The sequence below is a fragment of the Antechinus flavipes genome, chromosome 6, assembly GCF_016432865.1.
Source record: "Antechinus flavipes isolate AdamAnt ecotype Samford, QLD, Australia chromosome 6, AdamAnt_v2, whole genome shotgun sequence".
Lineage (NCBI taxonomy): Eukaryota > Metazoa > Chordata > Mammalia > Dasyuromorphia > Dasyuridae > Antechinus > Antechinus flavipes.
The window spans coordinates 123,391,957-123,417,043 of NC_067403.1; the positions used below are offsets into that span (position 1 = coordinate 123,391,957).

Here is a 25,087-nt window from a genome sequence, read left to right on the forward strand (position 1 = left end):
TATTAGGTGGAAGCCTTACATGTATAAAAGTAAAGCATCATAGAGTGTTTTCTTAGTCTTTAGAAAATGTTATAAAGCTATTAAAGTAGAAAACCTTAAACAACATTTTTAGGAAATCCTAGAAATATAAAAATAGTCTAGTATAGTATAGTATAGAATAATATGGTAGGTACTTTACTATGGTGGTTGCATTATTAGTATAGTATAGCATAGCATAGCATAGTAGTATAGTATAGTATAATATTAATTATTATAACATAGTAATAATATAGTATACTATATATATTTGCATAAATGTGTATATGATACACAAATGCTACATATATTGGATATAATGTGTATATATATATATATGTATATATATATACACATATACAATATTTAAAATGTGTACATATAAATAAAATATCTAACCATGTGTAATACACCCACATGCATGCATATACATATATATGTAGGTGGATACACACATTTACATATATGTACATATAATACATCTATGTGTATATGTATATGTACATAGAAGACAGAGAGAGGGAGACATATTTGTGTATGATTTGTCATATTTGTGATTTCATTATCTGTCAAGGCAAGACTTGAGCCCTGTTCTTTCTGGCTCAGAGACCAGCTTTTTTTTTACATCATACTGTCTCTCTGAAAATCATAGATAGATATTTGGAATGGACTTCAGAAATCAACAAGTCCAATAGCCTCATTTTTAAAATAGAAAACTAGGACTTAGAAAGGTTATAGACCCAAATCTAATTCTGTCTATAGGGACTAGAATGGTGATTTCATTGGTGGAAGGCACTCCAAAGGAGAAGAAACTATTTTGCCAAAGTAGGTTGGAATTTTCTTTGTAATCTATAGTCTTAGAGGGTTGCTTGGATTAATGAGAGCTAAGATGGCTTAGTCAGGATCACACAGTCAATATTTAACAGAGGCAGATCTTTTTGTCTTTGAGGCCACTACTCTACCAATTAAACCACACAGCCTTTCAACTACAGACAAAATGTAAAACTAAATCTAGATAAGGAATCCTTAACCAGGAGTCAGTGGACTTTTAAAAATAGTTTTCTAATTATATTTCAATATAACTGCTTTTCTTTGTAATCCTATGGCTTTTTTTTTTTTTTTTTTTGTACATTTGAAAATGGTGTTCCAAAGGGGTATGTTTCACCAGGCTGCAGAAGGAGATCAATGGCACAAAAAGATTAAGAACAAGTCACTTGAATTTCATTATAATTCTAGATCTGGAGGTGTATGTGTAGATCGATAAGGATAATATAGATATTATCTATAGATATAAAAGTATGAATATAGATATGTAAATATAGTCAAGATATAGATAGGGATATAGATTAAGTCTAGGATTAGGTATACATAAACAAGAATATAAAACAAGGATTGAATACTTTAAAAATTTATTCCTCAGTAACTAGGTTATATATGCACATATAATCCTCCGGTATCAAATATAATACATTTTCTGTTGTTGAAAGCCATAAACTGGCTCCCTTCTGCCTTTCCCTTCTTTTTACACCTTACTCCTCTGCCTGTACTCTTTGAGCCAGTGGTCCTGCCTTCATTGCTGTTTCTGGAACATGCCACATGCCTCTTGACACCAAGAGTTTTCACTCGCTCATCTCCAGGCCTGGAATGCTTTTTCTCTCATTTCTGTTTTCTAGATCCCTGATTCCCTTCAAATTTCAGCTAAAGACTCAACTTCCACAGGAAGTCTTTCCTAATGCCCCTTAATTCTAATGCTTTCCTTCTTTGGATTATTTCAAATTTATCCTATCTACCAATGTATCCATAGTTTTTTTGTACACCACCTCCCAGTTTGTTTGTTTTTTTTAACCCCAAGGAGTTCACAAACTGGGAGGTTTTTTTTTTTTTTTTTTTTGTACATTTGAAAATGGTGTTCCAAAGGGGTATGTTTCACCAGGCTGCAGAAGGAGATCAATGGCACAAAAAGATTAAGAACAAGTCACTTGAATTTCATTATAATTCTAGATCTGGAGGTGTATGTGTAGATCGATAAGGATAATATAGATATTATCTATAGATATAAAAGTATGAATATAGATATGTAAATATAGTCAAGATATAGATAGGGATATAGATTAAGTCTAGGATTAGGTATACATAAACAAGAATATAAAACAAGGATTGAATACTTTAAAAATTTATTCCTCAGTAACTAGGTTATATATGCACATATAATCCTCCGGTATCAAATATAATACATTTTCTGTTGTTGAAAGCCATAAACTGGCTCCCTTCTGCCTTTCCCTTCTTTTTACACCTTACTCCTCTGCCTGTACTCTTTGAGCCAGTGGTCCTGCCTTCATTGCTGTTTCTGGAACATGCCACATGCCTCTTGACACCAAGAGTTTTCACTCGCTCATCTCCAGGCCTGGAATGCTTTTTCTCTCATTTCTGTTTTCTAGATCCCTGATTCCCTTCAAATTTCAGCTAAAGACTCAACTTCCACAGGAAGTCTTTCCTAATGCCCCTTAATTCTAATGCTTTCCTTCTTTGGATTATTTCAAATTTATCCTATCTACCAATGTATCCATAGTTTTTTTGTACACCACCTCCCAGTTTGTTTGTTTTTTTTAACCCCAAGGAGTTCACAAACTGGGAGGTTTTTTTTTTTTTTTTTTTTTTGTATTCTTGGGCACTTAGCACAGTATTTGGAACATAATAGGTCCCCAATAAATGCTAATTGACTGATTATTGATATATATATATATATACATATATATATATTATATATAATCTCTACAACTTGGTATATATATACTCATACACATTCATATATATAATCTAATTATTAAGTAATCAATTTTTTAAATGCTCAACTTTTTTTGAATAACTGAATTTTTTAGAATATATGTGATACCTAATTTTACACACATATCCATGTAAATATCCACTTTCTGAGAATAGTTTCTTTCCCATGATGTTACTTTTTCATGGGTTGCTTGTGGCTGACAAGCTTATTGATTGTTGGCTAGCCTTCTAATGATAATCTGTCCTAAAATTTACCAAAGTTATTATCATTTCAGATAACAGACACACAGTAACTTTGTCATACTCATATTCATCATATCTTTTGCTTGCTAGAACATTGACAAAGATTGCCCTCTGTTGGTATGGATTTATAAATTCACCTCCATATTATGATGAAGAATTGGATTTTTAAGTGGAAGATGGAAGAAAGTTACAATTCCAGATTGCAGATTGATACAGATATAGCTGACTTGATAGCTAAATGAGCTCATGTAAAACCAAAAAGAAAAAAAGAAATGAGACGCAAAAAGAATAAAGCTATCCAATGAATTCCTTTTCTCTCTAAATGTTATTCTTGCCCATTTGCTTTAATTTCTCCAGTGAATCTGTTTCACCTCTTTTGTCGAGTGGGGACACCACCCCCACAGACTTGAATAATTCTTGGTCCGGAATACAGAGTGTTACTACTGAAAGAAGTGCATCTACTGAACGAAGCTCAGTCTCCTCTTGGACAGATGATGTATGTTGATCAGTATTTTGTAAACTTACCTAGAAAAAGTGAGATGGTATAGTGCATTGACCCTGGAGGGAGGGAGGCTCCCAGATTCAGACCCTGGGTAGGTCATTTAACCTCTGTCTGCCTCATTTTCCTCACCTGTAAGATGCTGGTGATAAAAGCACCTATTTTACAGGATAATTGTGAGGATCAAATGAGATAATATTTGTTGTGTAGCACCTAGTATAGTTTCTGGCACAAAATATGTGCTTGAAAAATGGTGATTTCCTTTTAAAATTTTCATTTATGATCTGACTGCAGAATTTGAGGCAGCATGATACAGTGGGAAAAACATAATCTCTGAAATTAGAGTAACTGGGTTTAAACTCTGACACATACTACCTCTATTATATTGGCCAAGTCATTAAACTTCCCCAGCCCTCAGCTTCCTTTTTTGTAACAGTTGCTACCATTTATATAGCAATTTAAGGTTTGCAAAAATCTTTACAAATATCATTTAATTTATCCTTGGATCAGCCATCCCTGGGAGGTAGGTGCTGTTTTATTCCAATTTTTCAAAAGAGGAAAATGAGGTACATGGTAGTTAAGTGAGTTGCCTAGGGTCACACAGTTAAATAGTTATTTGAAGTCAGATTTGAGTTCAGTTTGAAGTTCAGGTTAAGTGTTCTGCCTCCAGTACCCATCTAGGGGTCTAGAAAATGAGAGTGATACACCAAATTGTCTTCCTTCTGCTTCTGATCTAGAATGCTATGCATAGATGGCTTCCTGAGTTCCTTGCATATCTCTATGCAAGATCCAAATTGTCTCAATCTACTCACAAATTTCAAGACAAACCTGTATCGTTGGGATTTGTAATAGGAATTGGGTATATCCTTAAGGGTGACTGTGGTATCTTTTATGAAATTATTACCTCTACTAAATTAAAATATACTTTCAGGTTATAAATACTTCTTTCCTAAGAAAATTTCAACAAACAAACTTCCATTTGTGTTGCTGCTTTAGGAGTTTGATAAAGCCACAACAAAAAAAGTTGAGCAGTTATTCCAAGAGGTGGATGAAATGCTCTTTGAAGGGAAGATCAGTCCTCATTGCCAGAATCTGCAGGCAGAATGTGAAGAGTGGACTAAAAGGTCACTTCATCTCAGGTAAGAGAAATATTGAGTATTATTTTCTGAAGTGGGTCCTTGGAAATATTAGTGAAAGAACCCTATCAGCTGGTAAATGACTCTAGAAATTGTTCCCTCTATTGCAAAACCTTAGGAAATATTGAAATATCTAAATAATTCTGTGTTGTACTAATGTAGAGCATAATTGTGTTTGTAGTATGCAGTGTACATTACAAATAATGTAGTGTATGTATATGTTGAAGTAATGTAGAACAGAGGTCTAATATGCTTCTAGCCATGTTACCAAGTGCATCTTAATTAAAATGCATTTGGCAAATATTTAACAAAATAAAATAAATTCAAATAGAATATTGTTTTTTAATCATTTAAGTCATGTCTGACTCTTCATAATTCCACTTGCATTTTTCTTGGCAATGATAGTGTAGTGCCAGGTCAGTATGAACAAATAAACTGAAGTTAAAGAATATAGGAAGTTCACAAAGGGAGGATTTTCTGCCCTCAGTTCTCAGATGGCTATGTAGTTAATATTCTTCTAGCCCTAAAAGGAAAATAAAGCTTAATCATATGGAAATGCCTTCATTCTATATTACGATATATGAAAATCAATCAGCAAAACTTTATTAAGTACCTATTTTGTACTATGTACAGTGCAGGATACTGAGGATTCAGAGGTAAGAGAAAAACAATTCTGCCTGTAGTAGGCTTGTAATATAGCAGGGGAAAAAGCATTCCCATATATGGATCTGTTTTATTAGTTGTATTTGAGTTCCCAGTACCTAGCACAGTGCCTGATACATAATAGATAATAAATAAATAGTTAGTGATGCTATATAACAGATGCAAGATATCCATGGGGAAAAAAGCTGGGCCAAAATGGAAAGAAATGAATTTGCAAACTAATTTTCATTGTCCAGACTGCTATTTTTCTTTACCTAGATAGACAGATACTTGAATAGCCTATTTGTCTATGTATTAAGGTTCATATCTTCATACTATTATAAATCTGCTAACTACTACTCTGTCCCATCATAGCAATATGTAAGAGAACTCAATAGATACTGATTGAATATGTTTATAATTACTCTATTCCATCTAATGTGCTACATGGAATAGATAGTGTGATTCCAAATAGTTAGGGACATAGAAAGAGTCAATGAATGGATATCTAAAGATATCTAGGTGGCACAGTGGTTGGAACACTGGATCTAATGTCAGAAGAATTGAGTCCAAATCCTCCCCCAGATACTTGTTAGCTATGTGACATAGGACAAGTCATTTAAGCTATGTCTCCCTCAGTTTCCCCATCATACAAAAACCACAATAATGATAACACTACCCTCCCATGGTTGTTATGAGGTTCAAATGTGATATAAACTCCTTTGCAAACTTTAAAGTGATATGTGAGTGATAGTTGTATTTACATGTTCTTTTTTTTTAATTAAAGCTTTTTTATTTTCAAAATATATATCTGGATAATGTAAATACATGTTAAAAAGTATGTGAGTTTTATGTACTTTCTTATATTTTTTTATTTTTAAATCTTATACTTGTATGCTTGGTGCAGGAAAAATTCTGGGTTTAGAATGAGAGAATTTGAGTTCAGCTCTTGTCTCTGCTATATACTAGCTGTGTGACCATAAGTTAGCTAAGTTAGTTAAGTTTCTTAACTTCTCATCTTCTTTTTCAGATGAGGAAATTAAGGGACTTAACTAACTAGATGAACTGGATGAACCTAGATGAACTCTAAAGTCTAGTTTAATTCTAAATCTATAATCCTATGGAAAAAAGTTCTTTCCTCTCAACATCTTTTCCATTATATAACTATGTTATATAGTTTCCACTATATAACTACTCTATTTTTAAAAATTCAGAATGATGTTCTTATTGTGGTTACATTATTATCAATTTTTTTTATTTCACAGGGTTCTAGGAAAACAACTCATGCTTCCAACAGATGAAGGTTTTCAACATTTTCCAAGCAATACCGCTAGCTCTGTCCGCACCAAGTCCTCATTTTATTTCTGTGAAAGCAATAACAATCTCAAAGAGTATGTCTTCTTTTTTGTTCTTTAAGTTTTATTGATACCTCTTGAGTGGTCCTTGTGATTTTTCAGATGTGGCTCCTCTACCCTGTCATAAAGCTGTCCTTTTTACTAAGTGAAATCTATATAGACAACCTAAAAGGGTTGCATCTTATAGCAATTGCTCATCATCTCATCTCTGTAGTTGTTCATCTTGACACCAGTAAGAAAGAAATGTATTTCATCATCTATTTTCTGTGGTCAAAATTATAATTGTGATTATCTCAGTTTTGTGTTCATTATATTATTGTATTCTTTAACATACTATTATCCTAGTGTTCTGGGCCGAGTCTGACTGAGGCCAGCTTCTTGGTAGTTTGGGTTTGATGTTAGAATGAAATGAGGCACTCACAAATCAGTCAACATATGTTATATTAATGTTATATGATTTTTAAGAGAAGTTCGAATCCGCTTTTATAAATGACGCTCTCAGGTTCAGTTAAAGTAAAGGTAAAATTTAATTATACAATGCACGGGATAGAATGCTTACAATAACAACACATACAGCAAATAATACACAAGAGGCAAAGAATAATAAGGATTATGATTAGAATAGCAGAGAAAGAGAGGGAATACATTACTCAGTACGATCGAGGGAGCTTCAACTCTAATTGGAGGGCTGGGAAGGCCCCGATATTTCAGCCTGTGAGTCTCGATTGGGAAAGTCCTAGGCAGATCGTCATCTCCATAGGTGAGGCTTCAAAATGGAGAATGCTTTGCCCACTCTTTATAGGGGTCCAAACCCCTATAGCCTATTTGGCTTTGGGCCAAATGAAGACCTCATCTAAGACAAGGACGCACCAACTAGGGCTCCAGGTGGTTATAATCAAATGTTGCATTGATAAGGGGGCCAGTCCTTATCAACAGCAACAGTTCCAAGGAATGGCGAGTTCCTGGAATCATATAATTGGAGCTAAAACACAGGTGGTACATGCCTGTCTTATAGATTAAAAAGGAAAGAGTTGAAATATATGTTCTTATGGGTCAAGGAACGGTCAGGTTTTCATAGGAGAAGAAGTTAAAATATATGCTCTTGGGGTGAGAGAGCAGTCAAGTCCTCACAGGGGGAGTCACGTCCTTCCTCGATTGGGTTCTCATGGTTTACATGGGAATTAGGTTCATATGGGGAAAGTCACGTCCTTACAATGATTTGAAATGAACTTACTACTAATAAGGAGATTTCTTATTCAACATATAACAAAAGGAGATTTATTTAGTCAAGGGGGAAGGAAAGTATATTAAACAAGGATATATATTGAGGATACACTTGAGTTGATTCAGATGGATGATGTTCCCCTGTTTCTGAGTTGTCCATTGTGCTTTGCCAGCCAAGCATAAGAGGTCCTTATGGCTCTTTCTACTTAAATGAGCACAAAGTCATAACAATAGCCTGAGTCTTTAGTTACTTGAGCCAATCAAGTCTTGATGCTGATTTCATTACCTATAAAAAAAAGTAAATGTGTATGGGGTTGAGGGCTTGTAATTCTGTTTCTGTCACATTACTTTTCTTCACTCTATCATTGTTTATATAAGTTATTCTCAAAACTTTTTCCCCCTCATATTTATCATACTCATGATCATCTCTGTCAGTTCAGGAATCAAGGCTTGATTGACATTCGTAACTATTGGCAGACTAATATATCAGAACATTGTACCAATGAGGAAAATATGGATTTGGATGGGAGACAAGGAGAGAGCAGTTCCTCAAAAATTCCTTTTGAGTATGAATTAGGCTAGGGAGTCCAGTTAAATGACTTTGGTTTGGGTCCCTGCCTTAAAAATACCCTTAAAAATACTAAAGGAGAGTATTCCTAGATATGCTATAACTGGAAATGCTGGTGTTCAAGAAAAATTCATTTGGAGAGAATGGGGAAGAGATTAATTCATCTCAGTTAGGAGCATTTGTGCCAGGATAGGAAACTGTCTCTCAGGGAGTCTCATCCTCAATCCTTGAGAAGTAGTAGTGTGTTAAAGACAAAAGTTCTCTGACTTTGGAGTAAAAAGAGCTGTGTTCAAATTCTATCTATGATACCTACTATCTATGATACTATACTTGGGCAAGACACTTAACTCTCTGAACCTCTGTTTCCTCATCTGTAAAATAAGGAAATCAGTTAGATGACCTTTTCCAACTATAAATGATCCCTGATCACTTAACTCCCTGTCTTTTGATTCTTCTAGTCATGAGAAGAGGAGGGAAAAGTGAATCTATTAATGTTGAGGCTCTCATAGTGTAGTATATCCAGGTGAGATGGCAAGTGCAGAGATTGTACAGGAATCCCGAGGATTGTGGTAAAAGAGAAATGCCCCTCCCTTATGTCAGTTTCCTGTTCCAAGTTATAGAACTTGGTTATCTGGTGAGGTAGTTACAGTGTTAGAGGAACCTCATAGTGCAGGTTGTAAAAGGTAAAGGTAGGAGTAAAGGATAAAATGTGTCTGGCAGTCTATTTGTAGTCCATATTACTTTGAAAGGAAGGGACAGTGTGGGTGGCTAATGTTTAAATAGAATTCTCCTGCTTAGGAGAGAAAAACAATCTCCTAGAGTGATTAGGATTTATAAAAAGTCTCTTAAGGATTTTATTTTTTGAGGAGTGAAGTTTGGATTTTATTTTATTTTTAAAGGTATATTCTTTTCTTCAAAATATACATTTACTAATACATATTTCTTTTAAAATATATTTATTTATTAAAAATACATTTTGATTTGACTGATTTTTTTCCTTTGGAATTATGTTATTTCAACAGAAGTTGAAATTAGCCTTAATCATTTAGGTTCTGGCCTGGAATTTTTGGAGCACCTTCCTGAATATAATCAATGGTTATTATCTTTGGTGATTATAGACTGTGTATCTCAGGCTCCAAGCTTGTCCCAGAAGATTTCACAAGGATTTCTTCTGTTGTTTCTGATGTAACTGCTTCATTCCTAGAAGAAGAGATCTACGATATGGAAGGAGAAATTGAAGAGTATTTTGCTTTTGACAAAAAAGAACTGTAAGTAGAGCATTATATTAAGATACACAAAGTTTCAAAGGTGTTATTATTAGCTTGAATTTAAGTCTTCAAATTTCTTTGCTTGGTTGGTTGATGCTATAATTCTTAAGTTTCTAAGCTTCCTTTTTGAAACTCTCATGGATTTTAAGTCAAATTTTTGTGCAAATGTCTTTCTTGCAAAGTAATTTAATACAGGAATATCACAAAGATCACATGCTAGAGTTGTAATACTGCCTCTCTGGTCAACAAACTGTGTGTCTTGAAAATGTCAATTAGCTTCTGAATTTGATTTTTTCTTGTGTAAACTAAATGATTCCTGTAAGATCCCTCCCAACTGGATTATTTCATTGTGCTCAATAAATCAGTTTATTAGGGTTAGCCCAACCTTAGAAAAAACAGTTCCTGCCGTGAAGGAGCTTATATTTTAATGGGGGAAGAAAACATGTAAAGAGCTATGTACATATAAGATATATACAGGGTAAATTGGAGGGAGTCTCAGAAGAAAGGCAGTAACATTACAGAGAGGAATAGTTCTTTTGCTTATGCTTATAAATTTGTTATGCTTATAAATGAGATAGTGAAGATTTTAAAAAATTATTATTATTACCTTATGATCTCTTTATTCACCCAGTTGATGTCCTACTTAATCCTTAGATAACTAGTTTACTATCAATCTGTGATTTACACATAAGCAAATCAATTGTGAAATAATGCATGTTTGACCCTAATTTTCATTAGAGAATTTTTTTATTAACAAAAAATTGACTGAATTTAGTAAGAAGAATTTCCTCATTTTTCTTTTAAGTGATAATGAAAGTCTGGAACCCAAGAATGTTATGGTCGGTCAACAAAGGAATAAACATGGTATCCCTCCCATTTCGCCTGAGGATTGTATCAAAGATGCTGCAGCTGCTGAAGTGTTTGATCATGCTTGGAGAAATGTGGTTAGGATGTTGGAAGATTTGGTTAGAAAAACATGGGAAACTAGCCCTCAAGGTATTTGAGAAATATCCTTTATGTAAAACTTTAAAATAACAGATAACAATCCACCAATACATACATATATGTATATATGTATATGTGTGTGTGTATATACACACACAGATACATATATATTTCATATATATATATATATATATATGAAAACACTTTTAAAGAATATTTCCCAGCTCTGTCTAGTTTCTGTTTTAGGCACATACCATTATTATGTTACATAAGAAGGCATTATTTTTCCTCCAAGTAAGCTAAGCTTACTTCCTAAGCTTTCTTAATGAGAGAAAATTTTATTTATTATTTTGTTCACTATCATTGCTAACACTGGAGGAGCTGTAATGAAACACAAATCAAGAAATGTATTTGTCAAAAAAAGTTGTGCCTGGCTTCCAGTGATAATTTAAAAAATATCTTTGGTTGGGCTGACAAAAATTGACATGATGAAGAATTATAAATCATAATAAAACTATTTTGATGACTAATTGTATATGATTAGTATCAAAAAAGCTAATTTTCTCCATTTTCCCCTCCAGAAGGAGAAAAATAGACCCCCACAAAGATAGGCTATGCATAATTTATGAGTTCACCATACATCAAACCAAAAATGGTTTGTTGTTGCTCATATTCAATCATTTTCAGTCATGGACCCAATTTTTGTGACCCATTTTGGGTTTGTCTCCACAGAGATCCTAGTGTGATTTGCCATTTCCTTCTTCAGTTCATTTTATAAATGAAGAAACTTAAGACAAATAGGATTAAGTGATTTGCCCAGAGTCAAACAACTATTAAGTGTCCGAGACTGGTTATGAATTCATGAAGATGAATCTTCCTGGTTCTTTCCTCCCCCTCCCCCAATTTCATTAAGATAATTTTTAGCAATCATTTTTACAAGATTTTTAATTCCATTTTTCTTCTCCTCCCCTCCCCTCCTATCTTCCTAAAATGGTAGACAATTTGATATAGTTTATACATATGCTATCATGTAAAACATATTTCCATATTAGTCACACTTGTGAAAGGAAAAACAGATCAGAAGGGAAAAAACTATGAACAATAAAGTAGTGAAAAAATGTTTCTTCATTCTGAGTCTATCAGTTCTTTATCTGGATGTGGATAGTATTTTCCTTTATGAGTCCTTTTTACTTGTCTTAGATTGTTTTGTCTTGGAGAAGAGCTGAGTCATTCATAGTTAATCATCACAGAATGTAGCTGATACTGTGTGCAATGTTTTCTTGGTTGTTTATTTCACTTTGCATCAGTTTGTACAAGTCTTTCTAGGTTTTTCTGAAATCTTCCTGTTCATCATTTCTCATTGCCCAATAGTATTCCATTACATTCATATGTTCAGACACATTTTGTTTAAACATTCTCCAATTGATGTACATCTCCTCATTTTGCAATAATTTGCCACTAAAAAAGGGTTGCTTATAAATATTTTTATATATATAAGTTCCTTTCTCTTTTTATAATGTCTTTGGGATTCAGATCTAGTAGTTGTATCATTGGATCAAAGAGCATACACAGTTTGGATGCCTTTTGGGCATGGTTCTAAATTACTTTCCAGAATAGTTGGATCAGTAAAAAATCCCACCAACAGTGCATTAGTCTCACAATTTTCCCATATCTTCTCCAATTAAATAATCATTTCCCTTTTTTGTCATATTAACTAATCTAATTGGTATGAAGTAGTACCTCAGAGTTGTTTTAATTTGCATTTCTCTAATCAAAAATGATTTAGAATATTTCTTTATATGCCTATAGATAGCTTTGATTTTTTTCATCTGAAAACTGTCTCTTCCTATGCTTTGACTATTTATTAATTCCAGAGTAGTATTCCTGCTTCTAAGCTGAGTGCTCTATCCACTGTGCCACCTAGCTGCCCTTGGAAATGAGTGAACCAAAGGACAATGGATCACTTTATTATGTGAACAGTGCTTCACACAAAATCTTGTAGACAGCAGGTGCTTAATAAATATTCATTGAATTGGGCTGAATTGAATGCTCCTTGACTACTTTGGCACCTTTTCTCTTCTGACTGAGGAGGGTACTTATGTTACTTTGTGGTATCATGAATGAAAAATTTTAGTTTGATTCTTTACTGCTAAGAAAGAGAAAATTGACAATTCTCTCATAAAAGAACTTTAAAAATTACATAATTGCATTGCTCACATTGGACAAATGGTTGTAGTTTTGAATTGTTATTTACACTTAATATTGTTACAGGAGGAAGTAAACAGAGAGAAAACTTGAAGACAATTGGAAATAAATTGGCAAAACTCCCAAGTTCTCGTATTCCTCCCAATCCATCAAGTGTTCCCCCTTCCAGAGGTTCTGAAACCCACAGTATGTCGTTGGGGTCTCATCTGGGTCCATCTCAGGTCAGATACTTTTCTGTTCAAATCTATTCTTTGGTCCTGAAAACTTCTCTTAGTTTCTTCAATGGAGATAATTTCTTTAGAATCATCTCCCAGACGGGTCAGATCTAAATATAGGATCTTACTGAACTCTGTCTATATATATTTGAAAAACAATGGAAGAAATTTTCTTCTTGATTGAAGAATACAAAGACTATAGAGTTGCATATTTGAGAGACAGAAGAGACCATAGGGATCATTTAATCCAATTTGCAGATGAGGGATTAGAGGTCCAGAAAATTGTAGTGACTTGTCCCAAGTTATATAGCTAGTAGATCTGGGAGGAAAAAACATTCCTAATTTTAAGGTTTGCATTAAATAGCAATAATTACATGGTACTTTTGTAGAATTTTATTAAGTCTCACACCTTACCTTTGTGAAGTAGGAACTACAGGCATGATTTATTATCCCCATTTCCTAGATGAAGGAAACTGAGGCTCAGAGCATTGAAAGTTGTTCATTCTTTGTTCTTGAAGAGGACCAATGATATCAAGAGGGTGATGTCTTGACTTGTAAGTGAATTGAATGTAAGTGAAGCAGCACTGTGCAAAGTCATCAGCCTCAGTCTCTCCTTTAGTGTTTTTGGAGTTCAGTGGCAAAACATAAGTCAGAACCACTGGTGATGAATTGCCCATGATCACGGCACCTTTAAATGTTGGTAGTAGAACCTAGATCTTATTCCAGGGACAGTTACTGTGCCATGTGGTCTCTCTGTTTCTCTTTCTTTGCTTTGATTAGGGAGGGAAGTAGAAAATGATTTATTTTTATATTGATTTTGTATCATTTTGGAGTAATAAAGATGTAAGAAAGGAATAAACATTTATTATAAGTGCCTACTGTGTGTCTGCTACCATGCCAAATGTTTTACAAGTATTTTCTCTTTTGATTATCACAACAGCCCTAGGAGGTAGGTGTTATTATGATTCCCATTTTTCAGTTGAGGAAACTAATCCAGGCAGAGGTTAAGTAATTTGCCCAGCATTAAACAGCTAGTTTCCAAGGCCAGATTTGAACTAAGATATTCTTCCTGACTCTAGATCCAGTTCAGCAAAGCACCATTCTTTACTCTTTAGTCCCTTATTTCCATGTCCTTATCGTGTTTCTTTCTTGCTACTTCTGATCCCTGAGATGTAACATGTCTCTTCTGTTTTTCTTATCAAGAAACTAAATAGTACTAGAGGAAGCCATGCAATAATAATGTTCCATTATACATTTATGTTTTGTTATCTCATGTTGTCATTTTGTTGTCATGCCTGCCCAAAGTCTATTGTGTTAATCTTGTTTTCTAGCTTCTATTTAAAACTTCAAATCTTAACTTCCATCTCCACCCTAATTTTTTTTTTTAATCAGGTGATCTTACCTCCTATTTTACTAAGAAGATTGAAAGCATCTATTGTGAGCTCCTGTGTCTTCCATTTTTCTGCATTTCAAAATTCCTCTATATCCTTTTCTATCTTTTCTTTAGTTTCAACATATGATCTGACTTCTTGTCAATTTTAACATCACACTTAGGCCAATATCTTCCAACTTTCTCCATGACTTTGCATTTAGCTCACAGTCTTCCTCCACCATCTTTTTGGGGAATTTCAACCTTCAAGTCCAACTCTATCCTAGGCCCTCTCCTTGTTCTCTTCTATAATGGGAGTTCTTAACCTAAAATCTGGGAATTTATTCTTAAAATTCTTTTTTAATAGGTATATTTAAGTGGAATTAGTTTCCCTTGTAATTCTATGTATTTTATTTTGTGCATTTAAAAACATTACTCTGAGAAAGAATCCATAGAATTCATCATACTTCTGTGAATCTATGATAAAAAATATTGAAAATTTCTACTTTGCACACTTTATCTCTTGGTGATCTTATCAGCTTCTATGTATTCAACTACTACATTCAACTATGCATGTGAATCTCACATTATTCAAAAGAGTTATTTTTCTCCTGAACTCCAGTAAGATACTTCTAATGGTATTATGCATTTCCATCACTATGTTCTACAGGCATTGCAAACCCAGTATATCAAAGACAGAATGCATTCCATCCCCTACTCTTGACATCCCCCTAATTCTGTAAGGAGTGGCACTATTCTAGTTATCTAGGTTTACCACTTACAAGGCAACTCTAACTCTTCTCTCTCATTTAACTTCTCATATCCAATAATTTCCCAAGTCTTATCCATTCTACCTCTTAAACATCTCTCATATTCATCCCCTTCTCTCTAATCACACCAAGCCACCCTAGTGGTTGCTTGGACTGTTGTAATAGAATTCTAATTGGTGTCCCTTGCTTTCAGTGTCTTCTCCAAACGGCTCCTTAATTGATATTCCTAAAGCCTTTTCCAGTGCCATTTAGTGGTATTTCTTTGCCTTTAATATAAAATCCAGACTTCTCTGGCTGTGAGCCAGCATTCCAAGTGGATTATACTTCTACAATTGCTTTTAATGTTTTGTTTTTTTTTTTTTTTTTTTGGTTTGTTTGTTTGTTTTACAACATGATAATTCTCCCTTTTCCACTTCTTATATCTATCTCTTACAGAAGCTATCCCCCCATGTTTGTAATACTCTTCCCTCCTGTTCCCCGGAACATGTAGATGTCTTCCATGTTCTAATGTGGAGGGTCTTATATGTTAAGCTGAAGAATTTGTATTTGATCCTAAAAGCAAGAAGGAGTTAATAAAGATTATGGAAGGGGAAAATATAGTTAGACTTTAGGAAGAATTTTTATTTTTTATTTTTTTGTCTTTGGGGAGAATGGATTGAAGAAGGAAACTACTAGAAGCAGGGTGATTATCACAATAGTCAAGGTGAAAGATGATAAGAACCTATGCCACTAGGCTGGTTGATAATAGGAGTGAAAAGAAAGGAAATGAAAAGAATTAGATTACAGAGACAGAATGGACCTGTCTTAGGAGCTGACAGGATACATTGAGTTAGAGAGAGAGAAATGTCAAAAATGGTAGAACCCAGGTTTTGAGAAATGCCATTGCTCTTGGCAGGGAAAGTTTGGAAGAAGGGCATTTTTAGAAAAATGATATTTTAGACAGTTGAGTTTGATATGTCGATGAGAAATCTAGTTAGAGATAATCAGCAGGCAATTGGTCATGTGGGACTAATGTTGAAAATCTGGGTTTATAAATTAGGTAGTCATATGCACATAAATGATAATTGATCTCATGAGAGAAAATGAAATCACTAATTGAGGGTATAAAGATAAACGAGGACCCAGAACAGAGTCTTAAGGTCAAACAAACTATGCTTAGAGGGCAAGAGATAGAAGATTCAGCAAAAAAAGTTTGTAAAGGAAAAGATATAAGGAAGGAGAAATGGTAGAGAATATTGTCATGGAAACCAAGTAGTCAGTAGAACGTATAGTCTACAGCATCACAATAATCTGCAGAAAAGATTGAGGAAAAAGCTATTGGTTTTGTAATATAAGAGCTCATTTGTAATCTAAAAGAGAGCAGTTTCTGTTAATTAGTAGGGTCAGAAACCTGACTGCAAGGAATTGAGAACTTAGTGGGTGGTGACAAAGGGAATATGGTGGGAATAAATAACTCTCGTTGGACTTTAGTCTGTAAAAAGAAGTAATAATTGACAATAGCTGGAAGGGATGTCAAATGAAAATGTTTTAAAGATGAGGAAGACTATATAACATTTTTAGGTAATAGGGAAACAGTGATTCAAAAGGGGGTGATGATAGAGGGAATGGTAGAAAGGCAAATTCCCGGAAGGGATGAGAAAGGCTGAATGGGATAGGGACAGCTGGATAATTCAATAGAGAGAGCTCTAGACCTGAAGTCAGGAGAACTCAATTTAAAACCAGTTTTAGCTTATTTATTATTTGGTTTATATAACTGCTCTGTGCTTCAGTTTCCTCATTTTTATAGTGGGGTAGATAATAGTAACATCTATCTCAGAATTATTGTAGGAATAAAATGAAATAATATTTTAAAGTGCTTTCTAAACCTTGCAATATTTTATTAATTGTTGTTATGTAAAGGATTGAAAGAGCTTTCTTGGAGATTGAGGAAAGAATAGAGTAAGTAAAGAATTGAGTGATTTTTTTGAGATATGGAATAAGTGCTATGAGAGATAAAAGGCATAAAGAATAGCCTTAATTTTATCAGTTAAGTAGAAGGCAGTCATTTGCTGAAAAAGCTGGGTGAGGGAAGAATAGAGGAAAAGAGAGTAAACTTTTGTAATCACTATTGTGGAGTATATAGAAGTGGAACCAGGGAAGAATTTTTAAAGGGATTACCATACACCAGTGAGAGTGAAAGTGAATGTAAATAATCTGAATTATGTACTCATCAGCACAACTCTATGACTTCCTCAGTAGTAGGTAGTAGGATGACAACTGGTGGGTGACCAAGGTGGTCCAAGCTTGAGAACTAGCCAAGCAATAAAGGCATTGGCATAAGGAAGCAAAGGTTTAGAGTTGGCCTAATTGTACTGCATTGTTATCTGCTTTCCTGCAAAATTAATATGAGGATCTAACAAATGAGTTTTAAAAACAGAATAGGGAAAGACCTGAAAACATTTGGTAAAGCAAGTAGACCTGAAGAAGATGGGGATTTAAAAGCAAAGCAAATAGCAATTATACAAATGTCTCATCCTGCCAGTTCAGAATGTTTCTGTAAATTATTTATATTTTGTACTTTTTAACTTTCTTTTGACAAGGATTGTGATTTTATCTCTGTTAAAAGAGGTCCCAGTTAGGCTTAACAATGTAGATTGGCACCTTTTTGCAATTTATTCTTAGCTTGGCAGTCTGGTGAAGCCTTTTTTACAATAGTGAATAAAATAAAATATATAGGAATACAATAAAAACCAATTTTATTGAAATATGAAAAAGAACATATACATAAATACATAAAGAAAAAGTGTTGCATATAAAAAAGCTCATGAACCTCAAGTTAAGAATGACTCTTTTATAGAATTGTTTAGGATATGGAAAGGTTAAATAATTTGTCTAGGGTTACAAAACCAATATGTGTCAGAAGTGGGATTTGAACCCGTCAGTCAGTCAATAAACAATTATTAGATACCTGTTGTCTTCCCATGCACTAGAATGCCTTCCTATCTCTTTGAGATCTGCTCTCTATCTAGTCTGCCACATTACTGTCATTACATTGCAAATACTGCAGGATATGAGTATTAAGACAGTGGACCTGGACCCATCCACACTTTGATGTAGGAAACTCCCATTAGTAATACAAGTCAGTAACAAGTAAACGTTCTTTAAATGTTGTCCAAACTTACAATGACTTGCATAGGAATACATAACTAGTCTATTAGTAGCCAATTCAGATTTTCTAGTTTCCCAGCCAGCTCTCTATCAACTACAGAAGTGTTGTTAAAGTAGGACTCACAACAGTTCTAAAAACAGCTCAAAATAGATTAAAATGTGCCATCTTAGTGATTTTAATGTGTTAATAAAAAAAAGAAATAATTGACCATATGTGGTTTTCTAAGTCCAACTGCAATTTGCAGCCTTATTATGTATAGTTTAATAGCTCCCATTTCTAGTTCAGTTTGACACCATTGGACTATATAATGTTGCCTCCTCCCAGAAAATAACTGATTTTTAAAATATGCAAAATGATATGTGCATATGTATGTATGTATATTATATATACATTTATGCATATAGACAGACTATATATACACATATACATTCATACACATATATACATATGTTTTTGTTGTTTAATTGTTTAAGCCATATTCAACTTTTTGTGACTCCATTTGATGTTTTCTTGACAAAGATATGGGAGTGGTTTGGCATTCCCTTTTTCCAGATGAGGAAACTGAGACAAACAGGGTTAAGTGACTTGCCCAGCTTTACTCATCTAGTAAGTTTTCTGAGGTCAGATTTATTTGAATTCAGCTCTCTCTGACTCCAGGTCTGGCACAAATGATCAGGGATTGATCAAATGCAAAGTAGTTATAATTTTAGTTTTTATCAATTAATTCTTTTGCATATGAAGTGAGAGTTAGATGTCATAGAATGGAAATATTAAAATGACCCCACAGTACTTTGTGAGGATCAAATGAAATATTTGCAAAATATATTTACAAGCTTTCAAGAAGTATATTATATTTATTCTTTTTTATTTTAACTATAAATGATCTATTAAAAACTGAATGTTGAACATCAATAGAATCATCTGAACTGTATTTGCAATTAAGTTAACTTTATTTCAAAAAATTAAATCTGATTTTTTAAAAATGTCTATTATTGCCAACCTAAACTCTTTATTTTTTTCCCTTTCCACAGACATCCAGCATAGAAGAGTTGCATTGATCCTTGAACTAAAATAGAATGTTAAGAAATCCTGTTATATCTCTATTAAATTCTTCTTCTGATAATTTAATGGAAAAGGCATATTTTAGCAAAAAATAAGTGTAAGTTTTGAGGCAGAAATCAGGAAGACATGTTTCTGAGTTCAAATCTAACATGCTTCCTAAGTGCTGGGCAACCTGGGGAATGTCACTTAACCCTGTTTGCTTCAGCTTCGTCAATTGTAAAATGAGTTGGAAAAGGAAAAAAAAAACAAAATCTACTTCAGTATATTTGCCAAGAAAACCCAAAATAGGGTCATAAAGAGTCTGACATAACTGAAAAACAACTGAACAACAAATGGTATAATTTGTTCATCCCGACATTATTGTGAGTCTTTTGATTCTTGGACATATCTAAGATTTCATTAGTTTTCATACTGATTGGAACTGCTGTCTCGTTGTGTTTGATTCTTGTCCAATCTGAGTGAGTGAGATTGGACATATCCTACTTTCAAATAACCCATGCCACGCCCACTAGATTCCCTTTTCTTGAAGTTTTAGATTTTGGGAAGTCTACCTCCACTAAAGACATACTCTTATGCCGGATCACGGTGTGTAGGACTCTAGTTCTCTAAAAGACTAGATCTTCAGAGCAAAAACTCTAGCAAGTTCCCTTGAGATAGAAAGGCTACAAGGAAAATCCAGCAATGGGCTGTTTGTTATCTAAGGACCAGTCTGATTAAATGTCGAATGGCTCTTCACCACCAGGGGAATAGACTATTCTTGCCTTTGCTCATATCAGTTTAAGAAACTGACAAATAACGACTACAATGACTTTCATTTTTACATTTTTCTTTAGAGCCATCGCTTATCCAATAGTTTTTACAACGATTTAAATGGTGTGATGACAATTCAAGCAAAACCTCTTCAACAACGACATACCCATTTTGGAGACAGGACACTGTGAGTATGGAAAAATGACCTAGTTTCAATTCTTCTGCGCCCAAAACTTTTGAGGATAGGAAGACTGTGAGAGATACTATCAAATATACCTAACTTCCTGGTTGAAAGAAACATAGCCTGGGGGATTGTAAACTTCTTTGTTACTAAGGCCAAAGAGGTGTAGAATGTCAGAGTTAGACAGAATTTGAAAAAGCATTTAGTCCAAACCCTTTAACTATATAGATACGGAAAAATGAAATCAGGGAAGTTTGGAGAGTTGCTTAATATTACTCAACTATTTAGTGATAGTACCAGAACCCAAACTCAGATTTTTTCATAACCTGATAGAATTTGTTGGAGAGAACCTTAGAGAAATTGCCTAGTCCAGGAATAATGAATGTCACAGGATCTAGGAATTTGGATAGGGAAAAAAAATGCATCTTTATTTCAATATAATGTTTCCTTTGTATTGCTACAATGTATGTTTTGCATTTAATACCATTTAGAGAAGGAGTCCACAGGGTTAAACTAAAAAAAGAATCCGTAGCATTAAAGAAAGCTTAACCTCAGGTCTAGTCTAACCCTACGATCCAGTTCTCATCTTTTCACCTGTATTCTGTTACCTCCTAACCTCAATTCTCGCTGCTCTTAATCCATGGCTATCCTTATGGAATTCAGTTTTATAACATAAAATAATAGACCTGTGTCAGGGAAGAATGACCAGTAATAGTGGAGGCAACTGATACCTGACATAGACTTGGTGGCTATCTCCCATGAAACCCATATGGAGAAAATGAAGACGGTAATGTGGAGCACATACTCTTTAACTTAACCCTTTGGGTAGTGGTTTTTGTTGTTGTTCTTGTTTATTTGTAAAAAATAAAAATCTTAGCACATTTCTACAGCGGTTCTTTGATCTAGATGGGAGCAGTATATAATTTGAGTTTCCTTCCTAGGCATGATCAAGAGGACAGACTGATGGTTGTAGGGTCCAGTGTTCTCTCCTCAACCCGGCATCGGTTGGGACAAATCTCAGATCATAGTGTTCTGTCCTCTTCTCGGGCACTCTCTATAGCTGCAAGGAAAACACCTGCTCACAGGAGGCTGCCATCTCTCTCTTCAGATCTGCATCAGTCAAAAACCTCCAATGTGCACAGTGATAAAGTTCTCAGGGGCACTAAGCTGTAAGTCTTGTTTCCTTATTGTTAAACTGAATATCAATTTGGACAAAACTTTTTTTTTTTCCCAGTCAGGGTTGAAGAAAGAAAAAATTGAGATGTTATCTTGAAGTTGAACTCTTAAGTGATTTCCTTCTGAGATTAATTCCAATTTTTCCTATATATATTTTGTTTGTACATTGTTGTTTGCATGTTGTCTTCTCCATAAGGCTGTGAGCTACTTGCAAGCAGGGATTTTTTTGCCTTTCTTTGCATCCTTGATGTGTAACATAGTACTTGGCACATAATAGGTTTTTAATAAATGCTTCTTGATTGTTTTTGTTCAGTTTTTAAGTCATGTCCAATTGTGACCATAAACACCAAGCCATTTTGTCCTCCATTATTTCCCAAAATCTGTTCAAACTTATATTCATTGCTACCCAGTTCTTCCTCTGCCATCTTCTTCTTTTGCCTTCAATCTTTCAGTCTTTTTCAATGAGTCCTATCTTCTCATTATGTGGCCAAAATATTTAAGCTTTAGTTTCAGTATTTGTTCTTCCAATAAATAATCAAAGTTAATTTCTTTAAATATTGAATGATTTAATTTTCATGTCCTTGTCCAAGGGACTCTCAAAAGTTTTTGCAGCACTATTTGAAGGCATCAGTTTCTGTGGTGCTTAAGTTTCCTTACAAGCCAACTTTCATCGTCATATTTTACTACTGGAAAAAAACATACCTTTAACTATATGGATCTTTATCAGCAAGGTGAAAACTCTGATTTTTAATAGGTCATCCACATTTGCCATATTTTTCCTTTAAAGGAGCAAGAGTTTTTTAATTTCATGACTGTAGTCACTGTCTACAGTGATCTTTAAGCTCAAGAATATAAAATCTGACACTGTTTTTATTTCTTCTCCCTTTATTTGTCAGGAAGTGATGGAAGCAAAGGCCATGAGTTTAGTTTTTGTTTTTTTTTTAATCTTTAACTCCAAGCAAACTTTTATATTCTCCTCTTTAACTTTCATTAAAAGACTTCTTAATTCCTCTTCACTATCTATCAGAGTGGTATCTGAAATGATTAACATTTTTCCTAGCAGCCTTAATCCTGGTTTTTGATTCATCCAGACAGACATTTTGCATAATGGATTCTGCTCATAAGATAAATAACTAATATGATAACATACAACCTTGGCATTCTCCCTTCTCAATCTTGAAACAATCAATTGTTTCATGTTTGGTTTTAACAGTTGCTTCTTGACCCTTATAGGGGTTTTTCAGTAACAATCTGCTAATTCCATCTCTTTGAGAACTTGACACAATTTGTTGTGATCCACACAGTCAGAGGCTTTAGTCTAATCAGTGAGAGAAAAGTAGATGTTTTTTTCTGGAACACTTTTTTTTTTTTTTTTTTTTTTTTTTACAATTCAGAGAATGTTGGCATTCATTGCTTTCTAGTTCATCTCCCTCTTTGAAAACCAGATTGTTCTTCTGCTAATTTCCTTGTCATATATTACTGAAGACTAGCTTGCAGAATCTTAAGCAAAACTTTGTTGCTGTATTGAAATGAGTGTAATTGTTTGATAATTCAAACATGCTTTCATTGTCCTTCTTTAGGACTGGGACCTAAACTGACCTTTTCAAATCTAATAGCCACTGTTGAATTTTCCAAATTTGACAGCATAATGAGTGCAACATTTTAACAGTTTTCAGCTTTTTAGATTTTAAACAGTTCAGCTAGAACTCTATTATTTCCACTAGCCTTATTGTTAATATTGCTTCATAAAGTCTACTTGACTTTACCCTCTAGGGTGTCTGGCTTCAGGTCAGTAACTGTATCACTGTGGTTATCAGTAATGTTAAGATCGTTCTTGTATAGTTCTTTTGTATATTCTTGCTCTGTCTTCTTAATCTCTTCTACTTTTTCTGTGTCCCTACCATTTTTATCTTTTATCATGCCCATTTTTTAGCATGAAACATTTCCTTGATAACTCCAATTTTTCTGAAGAGATCTCATCTTTCTCATTCTATTGTTTTCTATTATTTTTTGAGCTTCTCATTAAAAAAAACAAACAAACCTGTTTCTTCTTGCTTTTTTATGGAACTGCATTCAGAATATCTTCCCTTTTTCCTTTGTCTTGCTTTCCTTCTTCTTTCAATTAGTCATAAAGCCTTATTAGACAGCTTTTTGGGTCTTTTTCTTTGGGTTATTTTTGTTACTGCCTCCTGTGCAGCAGTCAACCTTTATCCATTTATCTACCAGATTTAATCCTTTAAATCTTTTCATCACTTCTACAATGTATTCCAAAGAAATGTTTAGATCATCTCTTTCAGATCTGATGGCTTTCCCTTACTTTCCTCAATTTAAGTCTAAATTTTACCACAAGAATTTCATGATCTGAGCTACAGATAGCCCTAGGTCTTGTTCTAATTGACTAGATAGGGCTTTTCTACCTTTGGCTGTCAAGTATATAATCAATCTGATTTGGGCTTTATGCATGTATATGAGTATGTATGTCATCTCTACTGGTCTCTGTGCAGCTTCATTTTATACTCTAAGGACAAACATCTGCCATTCCAATTATCTTTTGATTTTCTTGAATTAAATTCACCCTTCCTGGATATTTAAGTTTATTGGCACCCAAGATTTTGATATTTAACCTTTTAATCTCCTTTTTTGACCATATTCACCTTACCTTGGCTTATAGGTCTTAAATATTTCAGGTTCCCATACAATGTGATCTTTACAGCATTGGATTTTCCTTTCTTCACTAGACACACTTGCAGCTGAATTACCTTTTGGTTTTAGCCCAGCTGCTTCACTCTTTTTGGAGCTATCTGTAGTTACCATATATTCTTCCCAATAATGTATTGTACACCTTCCAACCTGAGGGGCATATCTTCCAAGGTAATGTCTTGAAACATTTTAATATTGTCCATTAAGTTTTCTTGCCAGAGATACTGGTGTGGTTTGCCATTTCCTTTCCCAGTGGATAATCTTTTGTTGGAACTCTCCAATTTGATCTGTTCATCTTGGATAGTTTCATTGAACTGTGCAAGCCCGGGGCTCCTATATTAACAATCTCTAAAGCATGGTTCCTTGGCGGGGGGGAGGGGGGAGGTATTTGTGTGTGGGTGATGGACTCCTTTGGAAGTCTAATAAAATCTATGAACTGCTCATGTTTTTAAATGCATAAGATGAAAAAAAATGGAATTACTAAGGAAATCAAAATTTAGTGAAAATGATGATGAATTTTATTTCTTTATCCAAATTCATGTACTCATTAAAAATCTATTTATAAATTCTCTGGTTTCTAGGATTACAATTTCCATTAAGTGAGTAGTGAACATTTTGAATATTTGACATTTATCATAGAAAAGGACATGGAAACAAGCAAGGACTACTTCCAGGATCATTCATCATGTGATCAAAGATTTAGAACTTAAAAGGATCTTAGAGGGCATTCTATTACATTCCACTACATTTTAATACCAGTCCTCTCATGAGGAAACTAAAGTATAGAGAGGGTAAAATAACTTCAGGATATGTACACATATATCTTCTCCCT

At 34.0% G+C, this 25,087-nt stretch overlaps 1 protein-coding gene across 2 annotated transcripts in view; it reads left to right on the forward strand.

The window, feature by feature from the left end:
• The window catches only part of FAM149A (family with sequence similarity 149 member A), a 47,115-nt gene that overhangs the window by 15,908 nt on the left and 6,120 nt on the right, over window positions 1-25,087 (forward strand). The window contains exons 3-10 of one of the 2 annotated variants that reach the window (XM_051964272.1): window positions 3,400-3,538; window positions 4,538-4,680; window positions 6,585-6,710; window positions 9,585-9,734; window positions 10,540-10,730; window positions 12,951-13,105; window positions 20,282-20,385; window positions 21,321-21,548. In XM_051964272.1, coding sequence (XP_051820232.1) covers window positions 3,400-3,538; window positions 4,538-4,680; window positions 6,585-6,710; window positions 9,585-9,734; window positions 10,540-10,730; window positions 12,951-13,105; window positions 20,282-20,385; window positions 21,321-21,548 — 1,236 coding nt within the window. The remainder of the gene's footprint in view (window positions 1-3,399; window positions 3,539-4,537; window positions 4,681-6,584; window positions 6,711-9,584; window positions 9,735-10,539; window positions 10,731-12,950; window positions 13,106-20,281; window positions 20,386-21,320; window positions 21,549-25,087) is intronic. The other variant, XM_051964273.1, reaches the window with a different exon arrangement.